General features: G+C 25.0%; 2 protein-coding genes across 3 annotated transcripts in view; one reads left to right on the top strand and one right to left on the bottom strand.

The window, feature by feature from the left end:
- Positions 1-541: 541 nt before the first annotated feature.
- On the bottom strand, positions 542-14723 carry LOC122498255 (microtubule-associated protein tau-like). Of its 2 annotated transcripts, XM_043605908.1 has the most exons (9): positions 14071-14723; positions 10366-11908; positions 8986-9032; positions 7979-8153; positions 7353-7558; positions 6879-7064; positions 4188-4238; positions 2193-2354; positions 542-1170 (listed from the first exon to the last, which is right to left on the bottom strand). In XM_043605908.1, exons 1-9 carry the CDS (start codon positions 14128-14130, stop codon positions 1090-1092), a joined length of 2511 nt encoding a protein of 836 aa, XP_043461843.1. In that variant the 5' UTR covers positions 14131-14723; the 3' UTR covers positions 542-1089. The 2 variants fall into 2 exon arrangements, with proteins under 2 accessions (XP_043461843.1, XP_043461844.1); XM_043605909.1 differs by lacking the exon at positions 4188-4238 and having other exon boundaries at positions 14071-14722.
- LOC122498256 (angiotensin-converting enzyme) overlaps positions 5276-25832 on the top strand; it is a 210615-nt gene continuing 190058 nt past the window's right edge. The window contains exons 1-2 of the mRNA XM_043605911.1: positions 5276-5309; positions 18890-18982. The gene's annotated coding sequence lies outside the window, so the exon portion shown is untranslated. The remainder of the gene's footprint in view (positions 5310-18889; positions 18983-25832) is intronic.

The raw sequence follows: 25832 nt of genomic DNA, 5'->3' as shown, positions 1-25832 counted from the left end.
ATTTTTTTGCTTTTCGAGAATTCGAATAAAATAGATTTTTTTTAAATTCGTAATTTTTCGATTTTATAATTTTACATATTTGTAATTTATAATATTGTAAATTTATAATTCATAATATTATAATATTTATAATATTTATGATTTTATTAATTTATAAATTTACAATTTTATGATTCGATACCGATTTACAATATTATAATTTAGATAAATTTGATAATAATGATTAAAATAGGGCTAAATATGAAACCCACAAAAATCAATTAAATCATTTCAAGAAATTTGCTATAAATTCTCTCCACTCTCAAGATCTCGTGATCCCTTGACGGGCAATCAGTTTAGTTACCCTGCCATTCGACAAAACTCTTACAGGCCAAAAATTTTTATTTTCAAAATAAAATAATATTTTTGAACCAAAATACTATTTTTAAAATGAAATAATCTTTTCAAACCAAGTAGTATTTTCAAAATAAAATATTATTTTAAAGAGAAAGTAGTACTTTCAAAACAAAATACTATTTTCATTCATATTCAAAAGAATAAATTAAGAATTATAAATAAAATTAGGAATAAATAAGAAATAAAAATTGTCACAATTAAAAAAAAAATAGAAAAAATCACATGTAGATTAAAATAAAATTTTTCAGTTTTAAAATTCAATCAAAATCTTTACATTCTTCCAAAGTCACAGATTTTCTTTATTTGTACAAATTTTTTTCCTAGTTTTTATGTTTTTTCTTTTTTTTCTAATTATGATTTTGTAGTATTTAAAAAAATGATTTTCACAATGATTCGTATGATTATTAGAGACGAAAAATTAGTTTTTAATTTTTAATATTAATATTCAAGAGTAAAATTTTTTTCTAAAGTTGAGAAGATTTTCTTTTTTGTAGCTATTTTTATTTTCCATTATCAAGTATTAAAAAATTTTGTATTTCTATGGCCTCGAGGGATGTCAGAAATGGCAGGATTTAGATCGGCTTTTTTAAAATCCCTTGCGATGTGATAGTCGACAAGGAATTGAAAAGCCCTTTTTTCTTCGGGATGTATGAACTTCAAAAGTTAACGCGATGATAGTTAAGTAGTGAAGACCTAGCATTCCTGGTTGAGGTTTTCGTCCGATTGTGGAAGACCATTCTTGTCATTGTTGATTGCGCCAGACGGTATTGGACTCTGTGAAACATAACAAATGCTATTCTTGCCAAAATATTCGTCTCACTTTTATACGTAAGACATTGAATTCTTTTTTTTTCACTTTTTTTTTTGCGAATTTTATCGGCCATTGCACAGTTTCAACTTTTTTTTTCTTTGGACACATTTCTTCTTTCCCACGATGATAAAAAGGATAAATATATATATGTAAAAATTTTGAAATATTGACAATAAATTTTTCCCTATTTTTTCTCTCTCTCGTGATCTACAAGTTAAGTGAACGAAATATTTTTGAATAAAAATGTTTTCTCATAATCCACAAATTTTGAACTTTCAAATGAACGAAATATTTTCAGAAATTACTGATTGTTAAATTTTAAATTTAAGTTTCTCATTTAAAATCGATAATTATAGTTTTTAAGTATAAAAAAATTAATAAATTATAATTTATCTATTTTTTTTATATTTGACACCGAATTATTGTAATGAAAATTTATTTTGAAGAGGAAATAAATTAATTTCGTTCAATTAAATGTTCAGAACTTTAGAAGCATTTTTTCTCCTTTTTGATTTGAGAATTATTTCGATTTGAGAATTAAGGAAAGATAAATTTTTAAAATTATATTCTACTATAATGTAAAAATTGTTTTCTTATGTAAAATTGAAATTCGACTAGAAAAATTTTAGTGCTTTTGTTTTTTTTTTCTAAATTACTTGAGACGTAAAGCGAGGAAAAGTTAAGTCTATGGCGAATTTACTGTGTTTTGTGCAATCCAATAATTAATCGATTTTCTAATATATCGCGAATAATGTGTGCGTGTCATGCAAAGCAATTGGCGATAATTTTTTTTTTTACTTTTGATACTGTGAAAATAATTTTGATAATTGATTTTTAATTTTTGTTTTTTGATTCAGAGGTAAATTATTCTTTCGAAAACATTTTGAGTGCAAAAGAGGAATTACAAAATGATATTTAAATTTAATATTTTGAAATTTTGAAATTTTTTTTTTTATGTAAATTGTTTAAAAATAATCTTCCATACCTGAGAGCCGCTTCCACTAAGACTCTCAGCATTTGAACTGGTCTGTCGGAGATAATCTTTGTCATTGAAGATTTTCTTGTCACCACCGCCTGGCTTGTGTTTGACATTATCAAGCGAGCCAATTTTGCTTTCAGCCTTAATATCAACTTTCTGCGTCTCGATCTGTCAAAGGAAGATAAAAAATTAAATTCAAAACAAAAACCCTTTCGGAATATGATTGAAAATCTGATTCATTTCTATTTCTCCCTTAGGGAAAATAAAAGAGAATAATTATAAATTTTTGAAAAAATTGATCTTTTCTCTTCAGAGAAAATAAAATAGAAAAACTATAAATTTTGGTAAAATATAAATCTTTTCTCTTTAGAGAAAATAAAATAAAAATTATAATGTTTAGAAGAAGAAAAAATACATGAATTTTTTCTCTTTAGAGAAAATAAAATAAAAAATTATAAAGTTTAGTAGAAAAAAATACATGAATCTTTTTTCTTTAGAGAAAATAAAAGAGAAAAATTATAATTTATAAAAATTATAAAAATTATAAATTTTGGAAGAAAAACAAATATATGGACGATATTATTCTGTCGTGTCTTACAGTAAAACCTGTCAGAATGCAACTGATTTTTTGTAAATCTTATCATAGTAAATAATCTGTAAAAAAAATGATATATTTGTGAATACAAATATTTATTTTACATATATTTTTTTATTATAAATTTTGGAAGAAAAACAAATATATGGACTAAATTATTCTGTCGTGTCTTAAAGTAAAACCTGTCAGAATGCAACTGATTTTTTGTAAATCTTATCATAGTAAATAATCTGTAAAAAATGATATATTTGTGAATACAAATATTTATTTTACATATATTTTATAATATTTTTACAATATTCTGGAATTGTAGATAAAAAAAATTTAATTCTAAAAAAGAATAATTAGAATAGAAATAGAATATAATAGAAATAAAATAAGTGGAAAAAAATTTAAATCTGGTTACACTTTGACAGGTTCTACTGTATACATAAAAAAAATACTTGTACCTTTTTCTAAAAGTCGTCAGTGGACTCTAAAGAATAAAAAAATATTTTTTTCCTAACAAGGCGCTTTCTATAATGTAAATGGTCCAAAAAGGTCTCATTACAATTGGATAAAATCGAAATATTCATTCTAAGAATGAAAATAATATTCCATACATGCGAGAGTTCATGCTTTTTTGTTGTTTTCTTTACCGATTACTTACGATTTAATTTCTCGATAGCCAGGTCTTGTTTCTCTTTTTATTTCAAACTCGAATTTTTTATTAGTGACAAAACGATAATTAGAAATTATATTTTAATACAATAATTTGAAACTCGAGTTAATTTGATGTTAAATAAACAAAAATAAATTATTTTATTTATCATCTCGTCTTACTACTTAAATATGTAATAATAAATATTTATCGCGTTTGCGAAAAATTAGTAAAAAAAAATAAATTGGAGTAATTAGTAAAAAAATTAGTATTGAATAATTAGTAAAAATTCGATTAGAATAATAAACCAAATATAATTTAAATGTAAAAATTAATGGACGTTTTCGCCAGAAAAAATTGTTTCCTTTTTACATTTTTTTAATTATAATGTAAATGTAAAATTAATAGATATTTTTTAGAAAAAATTGTTTTTTTACATTTTTTATGATTTAAATTAAAAAATTAGTAATAAACATTTTTTTAGAAAAGAATTGTTTCCTTTTTACGTGTAATTTGGTTTAAAATAGAGATTATTTTCTAAATAAAATTAATTTTGAAATTAAATTAAAGAAATTTTTAATTAAAGAATTCTTTTATTGGAAAAGAAATAGTACGTTTTGAAAAATAATTTTTATCACTTTTGTTAATTGCGAATTGTGAAATGAAAAGGAAGTTGGTTACGTGTAAAATTTTATTCGCATTGCGATGGTTATGATTGATTTTGATTAATTTAGTTTTAGATTGAAAATGTCATCACTTTACTTACATCATTAGACGATGTGTCCTGAGAAGGAGTATTTGGTGGTGTCTCCAATGACTAAACATCAACAAATGATAATAATGTGTTAATAATGACCGATGACACCTCATGCAAAGGTCACAGGGTTAAAAGCTTTCAAGGGAATCATCTGAAATATGTCTTAAAATGATTTTTTCAAGCGTTAATTATATAAAAAAAAATTTCACTTATCTCCCAGTAAATTTAAAAATTGATATTTATTAAAATCATTAGTAGAAATTTTGAAATGAATTTTATTTCTTTATAATTAGGTTAATATTTTACGATTGAAATACTAACGAAATTAACGATAAGAAATTTTTTGAGTGCAAATTTAATTAAATTTTTTACTTTGTCTTATTTTTTTTTCTTTTTGTTTCTTTTTTGTTTTTTCTTTCGGTTGGTTTTTTATTTTCTGCGTATCTTTTCTTTCTTTTTGTATTTTCGTTTTTTTTTTGTTTTTTTTCTCTCTTTGTTTTTATTTGTTTTTTACATCTTTCTTTTTTATCGTTTCATTAGAGGGAATGAACTAAGAGGATCTTTATTCATAAACGAAACATTCAAACAGACATTTTCACATGCAGTTCATCACTTCCTGAAACAACGACAAATCACGATATTTTCATTGTCCTAGAGTTGCAAATTACAAACAACAAATTTCTATTTCCAAGTTTAAAATTTAAGCGAAGCAAGTTAGTCACAAACACGCAAAGGTTTTTAACAATTTTTTTTTTTTAATCAAGGCTCTGATATCATTCTATAAATGACATTTAGGACCAACGACCTAAATTACCTTACCCCAGATTCAATTTTTTTTAATACACCCCTGATTTATATCTCTAGTGACAATAATAATAAAAAAATAATAATTTCATAAATAATCGAAAATATTGATTTTAGGTATATTTAGAATTTAGAGTCTATTTGAAAAAAAAATTATTCTCAATTTTTCCTATTAATTTTATTGTCCGGTTTATTATTTTAATAAATATTTATTTATATATATAAGTTTACATTTATTTTTTTCTATTTATATATTTTTATTTTATTAACTTTTTGTTTTATTTTTTGTTTCAGGTGGAAGGAAACCAACGAGGAAACACGAGGAAGGTGAGTGAAACAATTTAAGTTTACGAGACTGACATATATACGATCGATCAAGGTAAAATTTCACACTATTTATAAAGTTAAAAACTTGGAAGAAAGTTTTTGTTGATGACAAATGAAAATCGCGCGCGCGCGCGGCTAAAACGAGTGAAATTATTACTGTCTCGTTTGCATTTTATTTGTGACGGTGAATTTCACTTTAGATTTTCATAAATGTCATGAAACTTTTACATCACTTTTAATTATATTAAATGTTTTAGAAATATTTACTTTACCTTTGAGACATAAAGAAAAAAACTTTCCTGGAATCCTTTTTAGGAAATAATTAAATTTTTCACGCCTTCGATAAAATGTCCACTTTTTTATTTTCAAAAAAATAGATGAAACACTTCTGTTTTTGAATAATAAAAAAGGGTTTTTAAATTTTAAATAGGAAAAGAATTAAAATCTCAAAAATTTGACTGAATCAATACCGATTAATTTTAGTATCTTTTTTTTAACTAAAACACTAAAAAATTTGATGCTATTAATTTTTTGTAAAGATTTTTGTAAATTTTTTATTTAAAAATGTTTCAAAAAAATTGTAACTTTTGAATGAACGAAATTATTTACGATATAAATATTTTCATAAATTACTCACTGAAATAAAAAGGAAAAACAAGAATAAAAAGACAATTAAATTAAAAATTGTTAAATTAAAAATTATAAAACTAAAACAATAAAAAATTTAATTCTACTAATTTTTTCTAAACAATTTAAAAAAATTTTTAATTAAAAATGTTTGAAAAATTTTGAACTATTACCTAAATGAACGAAATTATTTTCGATATAAATAGTTTCATTATTCACTGAATTAAAAATGAAAAACTAATTCTAACTTTGAAACTTTATGAATTATTTTTTAATTATGAGACTCAATATTATTACTTATAGTAAAATTCGATTTTTGAGTAATAAATAAATAAATTTCGTTTATTTAAAAGTTCAGAAGGAAATAATTTAAATTTTTTAACAAAATTAAGAGAAGGTAAAAAAATCGAATATTAGAAAAATTGGAAAATTATCGTTAGATTTACGTTTCAAAACAAAATCAATTTAAAAAAAAGGAAATATTTTCTTCATCCCTTTTTTGAAAAATAAAAAAGGGATTTGAAATTTTTAAACACGTTTAAATAGAAAGGAATTAAAATCCAAAAATGTTGAATAAAATTTAATAAATAAATAAATAAAGGATCCGATTAATTTTAGTATTTTTTTAATTCAAGTTCTTAAAAATTTGACAATTTCGCCATAAATTTTTTGTCGAAAATTGAAATTTCTAACAAAATTAACAGGTGAAAAAAAAATCGAATAGGTTTTGGAATAAATATAGAAATAATTGAATATCGGTGCAATAGACATTAGCATGCCAAGGAGTGTTTAGAGAATAAAAATATCTCCTTATGTTTCAAGATGCACTTTACATATTTGACATTATAAATATTGAAAATTGATACTCTATTTGATAGCATTACACATTCGAATATGGGACATTTTGTTTATTATTTTTTTTATTTGTTTTTTTTCTCTTACCTTAACAGTGCCACCTCCTGGTACGTGTTTTGTATTGTCTTTAGAACCGACCTTCGGTTTTGCCTTGTCCTTAAAATCTAACTTCACCGTTTCGATCTTCTTGTCTCCACCTCCTGGCTTGTGTGTTGTATTTTCCAATGAGCCTATTTTCGATTTTGCATTCCATTGCAGTTTCACTTGCTGGATCTTAAATATTAAAAATTGTTCGATTAGACCGAGCTATTGACAAAATAAATTCTTCTCGTCTTTATTGTTAAAGACAAAATTTAATTTAAATTCAATTAATTAAAGGCAAAATTTAATCTTTTAATTAAATTTAATTATTTAACTCGAAATTTGAATTAAATATTGGTTTTACTGGAAAAAAATCATTCAGGAAAGAAATTGAACCAATTTTCTTTTTTGATTTGGAATCAATCAATTTTTTTGACTATGAAATTGTTTGTAAATTTTGAGATTGTATTTTTATTTCACCTTCTTGTCGCCGCCACTTGGTGCGTATTTATCATTTTTGGCTGCAATTTTTGGTTGTGCCTTACTAAAGTCCAATTTTCTATTTTCAATTTTGATTTTTCCACCTCCTGGCTTATAAGCTGTATTCGCTAGGGAGCCGATTTTCGATTTCACTGTTTTTAAATTAGGCGAAGGCGCTGCTCCGACTTGCACTTTATTCATGGGCACTTTTGACAATAATTACAAAGTTAAAATTAATACAGTGGAAAATATTAACTTTTAATTAAATATTAAATTAAAAAAAAAATAAATTGTTAGGGAGTCAAAAGTTCCAAAAAGGAATAAAAACAAATTTTTAATTCTAATATTAAAAAATAATAAAAGAAAATCTTTAATTTTATTATTATAAAGTATTAAGCTTTTGGAAAAAAATTAAAATTAAAAAAGGCGATTTTACAGAATGGAAAATTAATTTTTTTTTCAGAAAGAATTGTTTGAAAAAAAATTTTTCTTCGAATATTGTATGAGATTAATGAATGAAAAAATGAAAGAAAAAATAATCGATAAAAATTATTGTTGATTATAAATTATTAAAAATAGGGGGGAAATTTTTTTAAATATTAAATTTTATATAAATGATTACTGACATTTCTTGTCTTGAATGCTTGCCGATGAAGCCGTATCTGGTGTTCTGAGTAGAGATTTCGCGGATTTACTTGGCGACTTCACGGGAGAGCCGGCCATCGAACTTTTATCCGCTTCCCTTGACTTTGAAGACGTTCTCTTTGTCGGAGAACTTCTGATTCCATTTAACGTAGGCGCCTGCGAATAATTTATTAATTATTTTTATTCCTATTAATTTTTTCTTACTAACAATGATTCCCTAAGATTATTATTTTAGGTTTTGCGTTATTGAATTATTTGCCGAAAAAATTATTTCAATTGGATAATTTTTGGAATTATCAAAATGAAATAATTCTAATTATTATCAAAATTAAATAAGTTTATTAATCATTAAAATGTAATTATTGAAATTGAATTATTTTTCTAATTATTGAAATGTAATAATTTTTGATAATTATTGAAAGTAATATATTTTTTTATATAATAAAAATTGAATAATTTCATTAATCATTAAAATGGAATTATTGGAATTAAATAATTTTACTAACTATTGAAATGGAACCTGTTTCTATAATTATTGAGATTGAATTATTTTTATAATTATTAAAATTGATAATAATTTTATAATTACTAAAATTGAATAATTTTTTTAATTATCAAAATCGAATGATTTCATATAGTTATTGAAATTGGAAAACTTTTGTAATTGTATGAAAGTGGAATAATTTTTGATAATTGTGGCAATTGAGTAATTTTCAATAATTACAAAAATTGAATTATTTTTTTTATAATTATTAAAATTGAATAATTTTAGAAATTATTATAAGTCGAATAGTTTTTCTAATTATTGAGATAAAATAATTTTTTTTATTATTGAAATAAAACAATTTTGTATAATTATTATAATAATTTGAAGTGAATAATTTTTATAACATTTTTAAATTGAATAATTTAATGACTAAGTTAATTAAATTAATTCATACGAAATTTATCATTTGTATAATATTGCTTAATTGGTATTTTTTATTACCTCTCCACGTTGTGTTGATTCATCAACGCCACTGTCATTTTCAGCGTCTTTAGGGAAAAAAAGAAAGATTTATTATTATTATTATTATCACACCCAAGAATTTACTGCAATTCATTCTTAAATTCCCATTTTCATTTTATTAATGGAGTATCCAAGCGATTTACGTGTTTCTTAATGAAAAATGTTTCTACCCACTCAATTTTTAATCAACACTCATTAAACACGTAATTTTATTCATCGAGATAATTTATTCCAGTCTTGAAAATAGCTTCAAATGTTTCTAATTTAAATTTTCATTTGATTTCCAAAACTGAAATTTGTTTCAAATTGAAATCCAAAACTGGATTTTTCATTATTAATTATATTTATTTTTTTAAATTATTTACAACAAAATAATTGATTTTCAAAAAGAAATCAATAAAAAATAATCATTTTATATTTTTAAATGGCTTTCAAAAATAATTTTCATCAAAAGAAAAAATATTGAATTCATTATTTAATTAATTCAATAGTTTTTCTACTTTAGAAAATTATTTTAGAAAATAATTTTGGAAAACGTGCAAACGTGTTAAAATAAAAAAAAATACAATTGAAGGTCCTGATTAAAGAACTGGTTATAATTTTTCAAGATTAAAATCATTGTCAGTGAAAAAAAATTGTCAAATTAAAAATTAAAAAGTTTTAAATCACAGTTTGGGAGAAACTTTTTGGTAATCTTTATGCAAATACAAAGTGTTTACAAGAAATTGAAATTTTAAATCTATTTTTAATTTAGAAAGGGAGAATTTTGAGTCTTCAAAAATTGTAACAGGTACTTTGATCGTGACCCTTAATTATTTGGAGAAAAAATCGAATGCTAACTTAAATGGATATCTGTTCAAACGCTTCTAAATTAAAAATTTTTTAAATTTAAATTTAAATTTAGAAATAAAAATTTCTAAAGTCCCAGAATATTTTATTTTTCTTGTCATCTTTTGAAAATTATTTATTATATTTAAATGACTTTTAAAAATAATTTTCACGGAGAAAAGAATAATTAATTTAATTCAGAAATAATTATCATGATGAAAAGAATAATTAAATTCATTCAAAAATAATTTTCATGGAGAAAAGAATAATTTAATTAATTCAAAAATAATTTTCCTGACGAAAGGAGTAAATTAATTTAAAAATAATTTTCCTGACGAAAAGAGTAAATTAATTAAAAAATAATTTCCCTAGAGAAAAGAACTTTTGTTCTTCGTACTTTTGTACGAAAGGGCTTGTCTCGGTATTTTTCTTAAATAAATAAATAAATTTTGTAAATTGTGCAAACGTGTAAAAAGAAAAAAAAATTCTTCGAATAAAGAAAATCGAAAGCAAAACTGTATAAATCGAAACCTGTTCTCAATCCTCGTGCAGAGAGAGATCTCCGATTTTCCTTTGACGGCGAACGACTTCCCGAAGAAATTCTCTTCCTCGGAGTAGTTGGAGTCGTGTAACCCGATTTCGATCTCGAATCATCGGAACCAATATCTCCATTTTCGTCCATATCGGCAAATGTCGTACGTTTCTTTTCTTCTTCCTCGTCGAACGCCTTGAATCCAGGCGACCTCGGCGATTTTGGTGATTTGGATTCAGACGATGATCTCGATGTCAGCGATCTTCTCATACCATTGTCAAAACCCTGCACACTGTCCGGAGTCTTTGGTAATTTCGGAGTATTTGGAATTGAAATTTTTCCCTGGACCACTTCCACCGTCTCCCCATCTTGAGGATTTTCTGCATTAGTGTCAGAAATATCGGGTGATTTTGATGACAATTGTTCATCAGATTTGTTCTCTGGCGATATTAAATTATCCGTTGTTTCCTTTATTGCAGAAGGTGGTCGGGACATTTTATTGGGACTCAATGCGGCTGATGGGGGTCTACTGACTGGAGCAGAAATTGGAATTGAGGATTGCTGATGGGCTGGCGATTGATGACTGACTGGAGATTGTTGCTGAATCAGCGATTGATGACTGGCTGGGGATTGTTGCTGAATCGGCGATTGATGACTAACTGGCGATTGATGACTTGCTGGCGATTGATGACTACCTGGAGATTGCTGACCCGGCGATTGATGACTACCTGCAGATTGAATACGAGCTGGAGAATTGAGACCGGAAATTTGCATTCTTTCCCCATCGATAGATCCGGAATTTTGCCGACTGGAAATCGAGAGACGTGGCGATCGTGGTGTGTCGATTTTCGCCGACAATTTTTCACTGTCCACGACAACGTCATCATCGTCGTCGTTTTCCTTCGCCAGTTTCTTGATATCGCCATCGCCAGACATCGTCACCTTCGTCCCGTCGTCTGACATTCTCTCGACGGAAATCTGAGGGATTAGTTGTGGTCGCCTGTCAACGGGAACAATTGGAAAACGGGGATTTAAATTTGCGACGGAATCATTACGTTGTAATTTTTGACTTTGGACGAAATCGGCGGGTCCTCTCAGTTGATCGCTACTATTTCTTGGAAAGAATTGTTGAGGATTGCCGGAGAATGGTGGTCGTTGAGGAGGCGGTAATGGACCACGGATGTTTGGATTTTGAATGAAACGTGGACCTGGAAATGTTTGTTGTGGTACGGCCTGAATTGGCGAGCCAGGGACGGAAAGTTGGGGATTTGGATATTGACCTGGTGCTCCTGGAGGAATTGGAGAACCGGAAATTGGAGGAGGCGGTTGACTGCCGGGTGATCTGGGATAGAAGACGTTTCGAGGCCTTGGTCCGTATGGAGGCGGTGGTCTAGATTGGGGAAATTGACCGGGAAGCAATGATGATCTACTGTCTAAATGTCGTAGTGGTGGAGGAGGCTGGCCTGGACCATTATTATTCACTGGGAATCTTTGCGGTCCTCCTTGTGGCGACTGCTGAAAACTCGGAGGATTTTGTTTCACCTGGAAGAACAAAGTTATCCTAACATGTTTTCTGGATATTATTAATTTCTATTATCAATGCCTCAGAAAAATCTTTCTCTCCGACTGGTCTCTTGTATTTTAATTCAAAATTCGAAATTCGAAAATTACCAACCCGAAAGAAAATTAATGTTCTAAAAAATTCTTTGTGAAGAATATTTTGCTCAATAGTTTCTCTAAATAGTTGTTGCTCCATAATTTTTCTAAATAGTTTGCTTTAAATAGTTTCTTCTAAACAATTATTTTCTAACCATTTTCTTTCGTAAGAAAATATTTTTCCAAGTAATTTATTTTTCAAAATTTTTGAGAGTGGAAAAATTTCTTCGTAAAAAGAAAAAAAATCACAAGAGGATATTTTTCCAAATAAATTTCTTTTCCATATTTTTGAGAATAGAACAATTTCTTCGTAAGAAAAAAAAGAAAAAAAATTCGTAAGAGAATATTTTTCGAAGTAAATTTTTTTCCTTTTCAAATTTTTGCCAGTGGAAAAATTTAGGGTTTTTCTAGAGTGTCAAAAAAGGGAGGCAAGGGTGTAAAAAAAAAGTATTTTCCCAAGGGAGAAAGAAGTCGATAAGTTTCTGCTTTTTCGTGATCGATCTTGTAATAAGCGCAGGGCAGGACGGTGGCAGGTACGGCGAAACATTTCGTCGAGACGTCACCGTTAGTATTATTGAGAGATCGATGGGCTCAGGGCCAATGTAACGCGATTTTATCAAGTCGTTTTTATCACTTTGAAATACACAATATACTCGAAAAAGTTCAATGTCTGCGAGAATTTACGAAAATAATTTACTTTTACTATATAACAATCGTGCAAAGCTAATCAAAACTTTTAAATGCCCTTTGGAAAGATTTTTCTTTTTTGAAAAAATCGTGATAAAACTTACAAAAAAACGTATTTTTCAAAACTACATTTTTTGAGAAATTTTTTTTTTAATTTAGTTCTTCGATTTTTAAATATATGTTTGAACTTTGAATATTTGTTTACTTTAAATATTTGTTTAAACTTTTGAATATTTGTTTAAACTTTAAATATTTGTTTAAATTTTAAATTAATATTTAAAGTTTAAACAAATATTCAAAGTTTAAACAAATATTTACAGTTCAAATTAAAAAACTAAAAATTTACTTTTTGAATTTTTTAATATTTACTTGAACTTTAAATATTTCTTTAGAGTTTAAACATTTATTTAAACATTAAATATTTGTTTAGATTTTAAACATTTATTTAAACTTTAAATATTAATTTAAATTCTAAACATTGTTTTAATCTTTAAATATTTATTTAAACTGTAAACATTTATTTAAACTGTAAATATTTATTTAAACTATAAACATTTATTTAAACTATAAACATTTATTTAAACTGTAAATATTTATTTAAACAATATGAAAAAGATCTGTCGCAATTTTTACAATTTCTGGGAAATCGAAATATTGACAAAGAAATGATAAACATTACCATCGATTTTATGCTTTTTTAGATACAAATTTTCCATGTAATAATCCCTTTTTTACACTGGATGTAAAAATTATTCTTTTATTTTCAAAGTACGCTTTTCAATTTCAGTTTTATAGAATTTTTTTATTCGTTCCATTTTTCTCTATTTGTTTAGATAATTTTTTTTTTTAATGGGAACATTTTTTTATCACCTTAAAACAGATATTTCTATTTTCAAAATGAAAAAACATTTAAATTTTCGATAAAAACGAAACAAAAATATTAGATTAGAAGGAAAAAAATTTCAATGACGATTAAATCTTAAAAATTTTAATAAATAATATAAAGAAGTAATAAAAATAAAAATAATAATGTGAAAGAATGACAAATTATTCTAATAAACTAATCTATTTGTAATGACCACAAAAATTGCTATGTTGCCGCGTAGTAAATTTGATGATTCGAAAAAAGAAAATTAGGGTCACTTGAACAATTTTTCTCGATTATTGGAATTGTTTTATTATTCTTAAATTTATTAATAAAAAAAAACTTTTTTGTTTTATCGTTTAATCATAATTTTCAAAGATGTAAAAAGTATGTAAAAATATTCTTTTAATGAAAAAGTATCATTTTTCCAAAATATTATTCTTCCTGGCGGAAAAAAATGGTTTTTAGAAATATTATTTTTATTTGTTTTGCTTACCATTTGAGGTGGTTGATTAGCAGGTTGATCTGCAATTCGGGGTGTGATTGGTTGATCCATAATTGACACCAAAATAAATTAAAAAATCAAACGAAAGAAAAATAAATTAAAAGTAAAAATAAAAAAAAAATAAAGAACCTCTCTCTCTTTCTCTCTCGATATTCGAATAGTCGATCAGGATGGTCGAAAAATAAAGTTCTCCATTAACCTGTTGCTCGAGAATGAAAATATCTTTATTCACGCTCGATTTGAAAATGTCCTTTTCAACTCGGCCTACTTTGTTCCGTGATTCTACCCTTACGTGTTGAAAGCTAGTTATTCCATGACAATGAGGGTTAAATATTTCTAAGGGTGAAACGTGTGGAATACGCACTTGTGCATTTCGAATATCTAATTATATATTTACCATGAAAATACCAACTTTTTAATTAACATTGACGATAATGGTGAAATTATGTGAGTACTTTCTACCAGCATTTTATATAAAAGGCACGAATATCTACTTAAGGACAAAGCGAATATTTTCTAAGAGCTTTCTTAAATGGTAATTAAAAACGGACTTAGGTCTGTGAAATGTTTATTTTTTACATTCTCCAGAAAAGGAAAACTTGAAATAATAAAACAAACAATTGATTGTGTGGTAAATAAATATTATAAATAAGGTTAAAAATAATAATAAATAAATAAAATAAAAATCGGTTTCTTTTAGAGACAATATTAATATAATAATAACAATAAAAAGATAATAATTATTCGAAATAGAAATAATAATAGTAGTATTAATAATAGAAAAAAGTAAATAAATTAGTTTAATTAAAAAAGTTGCTGAGTTAAATAGTTAAATAAGTTTTAAATTTGTAACGTAATTTAAATAAATTAATTTTTTTTATTATTATAATATACAGAACTGAATAAAATTTATTTGTACCGATTGCAGTAACTATCAGTGAACAATATAAATACGGTATAATGGGAATGATAAAATAAATAAAACAATAATGATTACTATCCGTTGTTGTAATTAATTTGATAGTAATTTGTTTTTGTCGTCAAGGGGCCGTACACATAATACGTCACGCGGCTAGGGGGAGGGAGGGGGTCTGAGAATTGTGACTAAGTGTGACATGGGGGAGGGGGGGGGGGTGAACTCATGTGTTACGTCACAATCTTTTAAATTCAAAGATTATAAGAAATTATATATGACAATGGCACTTTTTCTAAATAAAACATGTTAAAAATGCTCTAAATTATTTAATATCTATTATATGTACCTGTTTAACATCTATTGGTATATTATTTATAATATGATAAGTAATATATTCTCTTAATTTGAATCAGTTAAAAATCATGGTTTAAACTGGCAATCAGCAGTGACTGTCTTTTTGTATCTGAATCAGTTAAAAATAACTGAAAAATTATCCACAAAACACCGAAACTTTTCTAAATATATGTATATTAAAGATTTGCTTGCATACTTCGAAAAGTTTACTAGCAATTAGTTTATTTAAAATTGTGTAAAGATTTAAATTTCTCACTCCAATAAATGTTTATCGTCAAATTTTCTTAAAAATATAGCTTGAAACTTTCCTGAACATTTAATTACACTTTTGACTATACTTTCGTAAAAATTTTGCTGAAAATTTAAGTTAAATTTTCAGGAATGTTTCGCGCTAAACATTTATTGAAGTGGGATATTTAAATCTTTATACAATTTTTACTAAACATTGCATTTAAATATTTCGAAGCTTGCCTTCAATAAATTGTTAGGAAAGTTTCGGTGCTATGTAGGTAGTTAAACGTGACTAATAATTAAATCAATCCAAAAAATTTTATTGAAACATCAGTTATTTTTAACTAATTGTCAGAAAAAAAATATTACTATTTGAATTAGTGACTGATTTCTTGCTTCTAAATCAGTTATTTCTAACTGATTCAATAATTTAGAGTGTTGTATATAATATATATAATGTCCAATGTATAAAATTTACAGTGAAATTTACGTGTGTGACGTGACGTAGGGGGAGGGAGGGGTTCAAGGTTTGTGACGAAGTGTGACATAGGGGGAGGGAGGGGTCAAAAATGGTCAAAAATCGCGTGACGTATTATGTGTACGGCCCCCAAGAGACATTTTATTTTGGTCTATACGAGTTTTTTTTTACTAACTTATTGCTCTAAATACAAAGTAAATAATCAATGGCGAGTAAAAATACGTCCGACAACATTTGATGTCATGAAATCAATAAATTCTCAGACTGAAAAGTTATAAATACTTGAGTTTTTTTATGCAAATGCAAAAAACAAAGGAAATACCGCTAAATGTGCAATTTTTTTCTCGGTGATTTTCCTTTTTTTTTCTTTAATAAAAGTAGGTATGGAGTTTATTGGCATTTGTAAAATGAAAATTTGACGAAATACAAAGTCTATAAAAATAGTTCTCTGTTTTTTTAAAAATTATTAAACAATTTTTGTACTTTATTAATTATTTATATTTATTGTTTTATTATTAATATTTATAATTAATTTATTATTTATTTATTTATCATGTTTATCGATAATAAATAATAAATATTTTAAATATTATTGATAATAAATAATAAAATTATATCTAAGGTATTTTAATCCGAAAAAGCGTTGGAGTGGGGACAATGAGAGCGACTTATTATGTACTGTAATTATTAGAAAAATTTTTTTCTAGATATTGAAAATTAAACAATTAATAATATTTATTTTTATGGAATATTTCAATTTTCGTATTCTTTATTAAAAATAAATATTTTTATTTATTTTTTTATATTTAATAAATTTAAACTTCATCCACACTTTGTCTCTTAACTCCATTGTGCTCGTTACACCACGTGTTTCCGGAAAATTGAACTTTGAAATTTTAAATCAATAAAATATTAATTAATTTTTAGAAGACAATTATTAGAAATAAAAATAATATATTTCTGCAATATTTTTATTTATATTTAATAAAAAAGAGTTTTTTTTTAAAATTAAAAAATTATTACTTTGTTAAGAGAGAAAATTTTATTCTCACTCCAACGTGATTTCAGTTAATGCGTACACGGAGAGAGAATATATATTAAATTTTGTAAAAATATTTTCAAATTAGGGAAAAAGTGCAACAAAGCGAAATTTTGATATAGAAAATACTAAACTTTAAAAAAAGTTTTGTGAAATTTATTAAAGTTATATTAGAATTTAATTAATATTCTTGATACCGTCAACTGGGGCTATTTTGTGCATCCGGGGGCTATTTTGTGCACGCGAGTTTTTTAATGAAAAAAATTATTAAAATGAATTATTTTAATCTGCTATTTTGTAAAATGAAAGTTTGATTACATGAAAATAGAGAGCACTAAATGTTATTATTTAATTCTTTGGCAATTAAGAGAAAAAAATTCCTAAAAACGGAAAATTTGTTTAAAAAATTTTGAAAGTTCGGAAAAATTATACCAGATCTTCTAGAGTTTTAATGTGTCTCATAAACTGTGTTAGATATTTGTTTTCAATTGTGTTGTGATGATACATACGTAATGCGCTAACTTTTTATTCATTATTTTAAGAGAAAAGTGGAAAAAACTGAAAAACCAGGATTCTATGGGGCTATTTTGTGCACTTAAAAAAATCAAATATTTTTCATAAATATTTTATTTAGTAAGTAAAGAAGATTCTGTTTATCATTTTTATACATTTTTGTCTTACTTTTCTGTCAAAAAACTGTAAATACGTTAATTAAAATCATTAAAACGATTAAAAGCTCTACCGGTGCACAACGTAACCTCAAAAAATGAACTTTAATTAATATTTATAAGTTTTTCAAATTAGTTTTAAAACTATTTTCTCGTTTCTCTTAAAATAACTTAAAAAGCATATTAGATATTAAATTGTTATCTATTTACCCTTAAAAATATTTATTTCAAGTTTTTTAAAAATATCATTCAAAACTATTAAAAAAGCTCCTATTGAAATGATGTTTTAAAGTTATTTATAAGTGTTTAAACGATCATTTTATAATTATATTAGTATATTATTATAAAATATATATTAAAAAAGAAAAAAAATTTATTTACTATCTGCGTAATATACAATTTAAAGAAAGATTGTTAATTTTTAGTAAATCCAGATTTTAGCAAAATTTTAGTGCTTTATTTTACATTTTTTGTATAATATATCTACAAAAAAAATTTTACTAGGTCATTCTTTTTTTAATTTACTCTCAAATATATACACAAAAGATTTCATGAAGCAGAAACGATTAAAAAAATTGTTTACGCAACATTATAGAAAAACAAAGTTCGATGTACAAAATAGCCCCATCCCGGGAGTTATTGTGTTCACGACTTTCAATGACTATAACTAAGACAAAAAAATTTTTTTCTTTGCAAAATTTATAGGAAACCTTCAGAAGGATGTCCACAACATATTTCAAAAGTTGATTTTCTTTATTCTCTTAATTCTGAATTTAAATAAATCTTTGAATCAAAAAAAAAGCTATTTGGTGCACAAAATAGCCCCGGTTGACGGTATTTGATATAATTATACTAAATTTCACATAAGTTTTTTTAAAGTTTAGTATTTTTTATATCAAAATTTCGCTTTGTCGCACTTTTTCCCCAATTTGAAAATATTTTTACAAAATTTAATATATATTCTCTCTCCGTGTAGGAAGTAACTGGCACGTGGGTCGAAAAGTAATTTTGAAATTTAAGAATCACGTGTTTTTAACATTATTTTTAATTCCAAATTATTAATTTCTACAAGTAAGTGTTTCCAAATTCCAAAATCATAATTTGTTTAAAATTTTAATTTCTAGTGTTAATTTCTCGGGAGTGCGACAAAAGTTTTCAACAATCCCATGTGCTTGTGAGGTCACGTGATCGCTGCTGCAGAGCTGTGAGTAAACTATGTAAGTTTAAAATATAATTTGATATTTTAATTTTTAGCTATTTACATTGTTTTATTTTTGTATTTATTATCGTTAATTTTTATATTTGATATTAACGATATTTTTCCTGATGCTCATAGCAAATGACTTGCCCCCCACCCCCCTTTGAAGTGCTACTTATTTTATGGACGACCCCTTAATATTATTTAATAATAGGTAATATTTATTTTTAAAATTGATTATTTTTTACATCTAAATATTTTTGCTATTTTTCATTAAATAAATAAATTAATTGGTATTATATAATAAATTAATTGGTATTAATATAATAACCAATTGTCTCATTAATTAAAAAAAAAATAATCGTTATTGTTGAACTGAAATATTTTATTTAAACAAAACAGAAAAAAAATTTCTTTATAGTTAAAAATTTAATCCAAATTTTTTACTTTATACTACTAATGAGGAGAATAAATTAGGGAATAAATAAAAACAAGGAGGAGAATTTTAAGAAACAAAATAAAACGAAAAATTCTATTTAAAATTAAAAATTTAATTTAAAAAATTTTTAATTATACAATTTTTTCTGCATTTACATATATATATAAAATGTAGACAATCACGACATTTTGCATTGATTGAACAACAAAATATACAGCAATGGTTTAAAATATAATGAGAAAATATTGTTTATAATTGATGATCGATGACCTAGAATTTTCAGTAGTAATTTTGGACCCATAAATCACTGTGAGTAATAACTGTGTCACAACTTTGATAGATAATTTTGTTTCAAGCTCAGGAGAAAGTAGATTTGAAATTTATTTAACAATTGTAAGAAATTGCGTTTTTAAATTTTTTTATCAAAATTCTAATCTTAATTGATTTAGGGGAATGATTCAAAAATAAAAGAATATTTAAAAAAGCGGAATTTTATAAAAGTAAAAAAATATTTAAAAAAAAAAGATTTTGGTATACCAAGATTTTGAATAAAAGAGTATAAGATAAAAATGTAAAAAACATAAATTATAAAAAAAAATGGAAAAATATATAAACTATTATTTTTTTATTATTTATTTATTATACATATAGTTCGTGCCTTTCGGCCATGAACGAACTTCCGGCATTCTTTTAAAATTAATAATATAAAAAATACAGAAATAAAAAAATAGAAATAGAAAAATATGGAAATATAAAAATAAAGAAATATAAAAAATATATAAAATACCTATAAAGAATAAAAATACAATGGGATTTTTTAATTAATTTCGATTTGATTGTAAATAAAAAAATTAATGAACTATATAATTAATTTATTTATGCAAATTTTATTAGTGCATTTTTATTATTTATAAATAAATAACTAAATTACCTAATTAACTAATTTTTTTCTTCAATGAAATATGAAAATGATTGAATAATAACAAAAATTGATAATTTGTTGTTCAATCAATTGCGAAAAAGTGACCGAATGTAAAATTAGGAAGACACGCGAAACCCCCCTCCCCCCACCACGGACTATTTGAAACTGTGAATTTTATAAGCTCACGTTACTCCATTATCGACAATCAACCTTGACGAATTCCATGCTAATTTCTTCATGAAAGTTCGTGTTTCATGCTAATAGCTGCTTGGAATATACACGCCTTTCCTGACAAGTCGTTAGCCCATAATCAAAAGGAAAATTGCGCTAATAATTAGTTTGTAGTGTCGCCTGCTATTCTTTAAATTGCTCTAATTTTTTCTATACAAATCAAATTTTGTTAAAATCTCGAATACAATATTTCAAACTGGTACCTTAATTTGTACCTTTTTTGATTTTTGTATTTTTTGTTATTTCTAAAATTAAAAAAAGTTACATTAATATGAATTAATAATACTACTTTTAAGTATTTTTATTTTTTGCTTATTTAAAAAAAATACAGAAACGTTTTTTACGTTACGTTAGGGTAGAAATCGAATTCTATTCAAATTCTGAACAAGAAAAGTTCTTTTCTTTTTTTTTAATGGTTGCGAATTTTCAGAGATAACCACAATTAAAGTTAAAGTGAAAATCTTTGATTCGGCTGAAAGTAAGGGAGGGAGGGGGGGGGGGAGAAAAATTCTCCGCCTCGTTGCCGATTCGAACTTTAATTACTGAAACTTAAAATCTAAATAACTTGAAAAATATGAAACCATTTAAAAAATAAAAAAGAACACTTTTTGTTCAAAATTTTATCAAAAATTAACCCCTGTGAAAAAAATTAAAAATAAAAATTTAATTAATAATAAAAAGTAAATAAAAAATAAAGTTAAAATTAAATCAAACATAAGAAAATATTCATGACATTTTGCTTTTGAATTAGTAAATTTTACTAATAAATTAGTGAAAATTACAATTTATTAGTAAAATTTACTAATTCAAAAGCAAACAGTCAGTCACTAATTGAAATTAGTAAACACTTTTTCTAATTCAAATTTAGAGAGTAAGAAGATTTAATTTAGAATTAAGTTAACTATGCAAATAAATAAGTAGATTTATTAACAATTTTTAAGAGCTACGAAAAATTGAGAAAATTCCTAACAATTGAACGAAAGAAAATAATAATTGAATTTTGATTGCAAAATGAAACGATTTTGCCATTGAAATTAGGATGTAATCAGAAAACGATTAGATATCTATTTTATATATAACGAAATGAAGATGAAATTCAACAATTAAATGTATAGTCAGTGTGTATAGTGTGTACCATGTCGCGCGGTAATTGCGAAAAGCGAGACCAATTTCCGGTGTTTATTTGATGAAGAATAGGGAGGCCTATTTGAATATTAAATGAATTTCTAAGCATCTTTCGAGACGAAATTCGAATTCGCATGTTTGATAAAATCACGTTTATGCAAATACATATATAAATGTAGTTGAAACGTAATTTCGATCGTTAACCTTCTCTCTAACCTCCAGACGCGAGTTTACTAACTGGAGATTCAATCCTTTTTTAGAATTATATTTTAGTTTATTTTTAAATCTTTTTTTAGACACGGCCAGAGGGTTCAGTTTTTTCTTATTACTTGTGATAATTTTTTTTCTTATGGTACTTTTATTTCTCTTAATTTGAATTTTTAATGAACCGTAGAAAATCGTTACAGAAAAGTGTTGATTTAATATTTGTTTTAGAAAATACAAATTTGTTTGTTTTATTGTTTAAACAAATTTAATTTTTTACTGTCTGACAAAATTTTTTTAGAAGTAATTATAACTTTATTATTATTTATTTTTATAATTTATAGGTAATTATAATTATAAATAAAAATAATATTTCCTGTTTAAATTAATAAAATTTCTTTTAAATTATTTATAACATAATTTTGTTTATAACAAATAGCATTTCCTGACTTTAAACAAATTCGATTTTTCTCTCATTGTTCATACTCAATAGGTTCTTCTCGATTTAAACCAGACAGCGACTTTTCTAATTGTTTATAACAATTAATGTTTATCGATTGTTGAAACCAATTTGTTTATTTTCTATTTGTTTATAAAAAAATAGTATTTTCTGACATTCAACAAATTATGTTCTTTTCTAATTGTTTAATTGTTCTCTATTTAAACCAGACAATTTCTTTTTAAATTGTTTATAACAATTATTATTTTCCGATTGTTTAGACCAATTTGTTTCTTTTCTATTTATTTATAACAAATAGTATTTTCTGACTTTAAACAAATTAGATTCTTCTTTTATTGTTTAGTTTATACTCAATAGGTTCTTCTCCATTTAATTTAAACCAGATAGCGACTTTTCTAATTGTTTATAACAATTAGTGTTTATCGATTTTTAAAACCAATTTATTTATTTTCTATTTGCTTATAAAAAATAGTATTTCCTGACTTTCAACAAATTATTTTCTTTTCTAATTATTTAATAGTTCTCTATTTAAACCAGACAATTTCTTTTTTAATTGTTTATAACAATTATTATTTTCCGATTGTTTAGACTAATTTGTTTCTTTTCTATTTGTTTATAACAAATAGCATTTCCTGGCTTTAAACAAATTAGATTCTTCTCTCATTGTTTATACTCAATAGGTTCTTCTCCATGTAAACCATCTAGCTTCTTTACTTATTATTTATAACAATTATTATTTTCCGATTGTTTAGACGAATTTGTTTATAACAAATTAGTTCTTTTAATTGTTTAGATCAATTTACTTTTTTTCTAACTGTTTAATCAATGTGCTCTTCTCTATTTAAACCAGATAGTTTTTAAAATTGTTTATAACAATTAGTAATTGCTTATAACAATTAGTAATTGTTTATAACAATCAGTAATTGTTTATAACAATTAGTATATTTTTATTTAGACTAATTTGTTGTTTTTTAATTTGTTTATAACAAATTGATTTTTTTTTAACAAATAGCTTCATTTTCATTGCATAACTTGTAAATAAATTGTATAAATTATATAAATAGTTAACAAAATTGCACTTCTTTTCTAATTTGTTTATAACAAATTGCTATTTATTGGCAATGTCCCTTAAGGTTGATAAATTTATTTTTAAGTACCTAGGGAAAAATGCAATTGAAAGTCAGTATTGATCGAACTATGAATGAGCGTGTTCCTTACTCTCGTTTCGTATACATAAACTTTAAAATGTGAATTTTCTGCATTAACATAAGTAGGTACATACACACAAAATGTACTTAATGCACGTGTCATGGATGTGTGCACACGGAAATTCGTTCTCTTCTTCCTGTATTAAAAATCCCTTTTAACTACTCGAGACTTTCTTTTGTAAAAATTTAACAGAGTTCCAATTTTTTTATGTTGATTTTTGGAAAAAAATGTAATTTTCTTTTGTCAAATATTCTTCAGTAATTTTTCAAACATGTTTCCTGATAAAGGATTTTGTTCACTGTACTTTTTCAAAGGTGAAAAAAATTATTAAATTTTCCTTAAATTTTGACAAAGTTTTTTAAATTGTTTCTTTTTTTTCTTTTTCTTTTTCTTTTCTACTTCTAAACAATACAAAAAATATAATTAAATTTCTTTAAATTTTCCTTAGAATTTTTTATCTTTAATTTTTTGAGAATAATATATTCCTTTCTGTATAGTTAAAAAATTAAATAAAAATGTATGAATTTCTTTAAAAAAATTTTTAAGGAATTTAATAAATACGTACGGGAAAATGTTTATCAAAATTTGAATGAAACTTGATTTTTTGTGAAGAAGAAAACGAAGAAGTATAGGAAGGCGAAACTTTCTTTTAGCCGAGGGGAAAAATTTACAAAAAAAAGCGCGTGTGATGGCATTCATTTAATTTTCATCAATAAAATTCCTTCGTGCGTGGTACCACTATGAAACTCAGTTCCTTGATTTATTTGATTTGCTTCCGTCCATGGAAATCGATCGTAGCCTTCCACCTAGACATTTCGTGGCAAACAAACGTTCAGTCTTGAATGCACGAAAACGAAGCATCGAATTTTCTCCGCACCCATTCGACCTCATCCTCATAAAAGCCCAAATTCATTTTCGGGTCATTACATCAATGACCCAAAATAGTAAAAGAAAAAAAAACAAAATAGAAAAACAAATCTCTGGCGTAAAATGATTTTCATAATATTGCAAAATTTACACAAATTGATATTGAAGGAAACATAAAAATTTTATTTTCCAAATGCACTATACAAATTTCTTTCAAATTTTTCTGTGACAAAAAAATGACAATGACAAAATTTACCAACAATATTTCGGAGTGTAACCGGACGATTGTTTTTCTTTTTGGATTTTTATATTTCGAAAATTAAAAATTATATTAATATCCATAAATTAATAATACTACTTTCGAGTATCTTTTTCTCTTGTTTTCTAATTTTCTAAAAAATATATTTAATTTAAAAAAATAAATACGAAACTATTTTTAGTTACTTGAGAGTAGAAATCGATTTCTATTTAAATTCTAAACCAGAAAAGTCTTTTTTTTCTTAATTGTTGCGAATTTTCGCCGAGATAATCACAATTAAAGTTAAAATTTTTAATTCGGCCGAGAGTAAGGGAGGGGGGGGGGGAGATTCTCCGCCTCGTTGCCGATTCGAAGTTTAATGACTGAAACTTAAATTCTAAATAACTTGGAAAATATGAAACCATTTAAAAAATAGAAAAGAACACTTTTCGTTCAAAATTTTATCAAAAATTAACCCCTGTGGAAAAAAATTCAAAATATAAAAATTTAATTATTAATGAAAAGAAAATAAAAGAATAAAATAAAGTTAAAATTAAATTAATAGTGAATTAATATTAATATTAATATTAATATTAATATTAGTATTAATAATTAATATCACTATTTGTATTAACAATCAAATAGTATTAAATATTTTGTCAATGAATGAGGACAATGACTGATAGGAAAAATTATCTATATAAACAATATAAAAATGGAATTTCTTATCAATTGGACGAATCTTTGCTAATGCCGCTCTGGGCCGGTACTATGTCATGTACTTTAGTTGCACATGGAAATTTATCAATTTTGCAATCTTTATTTCCTGGTTACTAACCTATTTAATTCGAACTCTTTTTACCTCTATCAATGTAAAGCCGATAATTATTTTTTTTTTGCAATTATTAATAAATAAAAGTATTTTTATATATTAATTAAATATATCCTACATTTTATTGTATGTGTGGGATTTTTTTCGTCCACTTGATAAATAAATATTATCAGGGAAATCGAGAAAAACTCGTTAGTGTGAAAGTTTATCTTTTTCATCAGAGAAGACTTCGCCTACTTTCCTCACTGAATTATCCTATCGATCACAATGTGTTTTTTTTTCTAAGAATTGTAAAATGTGTCACATGATTGGTATTATTTTGTGTTACCTTACCTCATATTT

This window comes from Leptopilina heterotoma, unplaced genomic scaffold (genome assembly GCF_015476425.1).
Source record: "Leptopilina heterotoma isolate Lh14 unplaced genomic scaffold, ASM1547642v1 Lhet_144, whole genome shotgun sequence".
Lineage (NCBI taxonomy): Eukaryota > Metazoa > Arthropoda > Insecta > Hymenoptera > Figitidae > Leptopilina > Leptopilina heterotoma.
Note: the sequence above shows the minus strand (reverse complement) of the source record. Positions and strands in the feature narration are given on the sequence as shown.

What these genes read in the sequence shown, in the direction of transcription:
- LOC122498255 (XM_043605908.1), bottom strand. Translation starts at nt 14,130, where the DNA reads ATGGATCAACCAATCACACCCCGAATTGCAGATCAACCTGCTAATCAA. An exon ending in CAAGTGGCGGCGACAAGAAG is followed by an intron (nt 7,065 to 7,352) that starts GTGAAATAAAAA and finishes TTAATATTTAAG; the next exon opens with ATCCAGCAAGTGAAACTGCA. An exon ending in TTAGTGGAAGCGGCTCTCAG is followed by an intron (nt 1,171 to 2,192) that starts GTATGGAAGATT and finishes TATGTTTCACAG; the next exon opens with AGTCCAATACCGTCTGGCGC.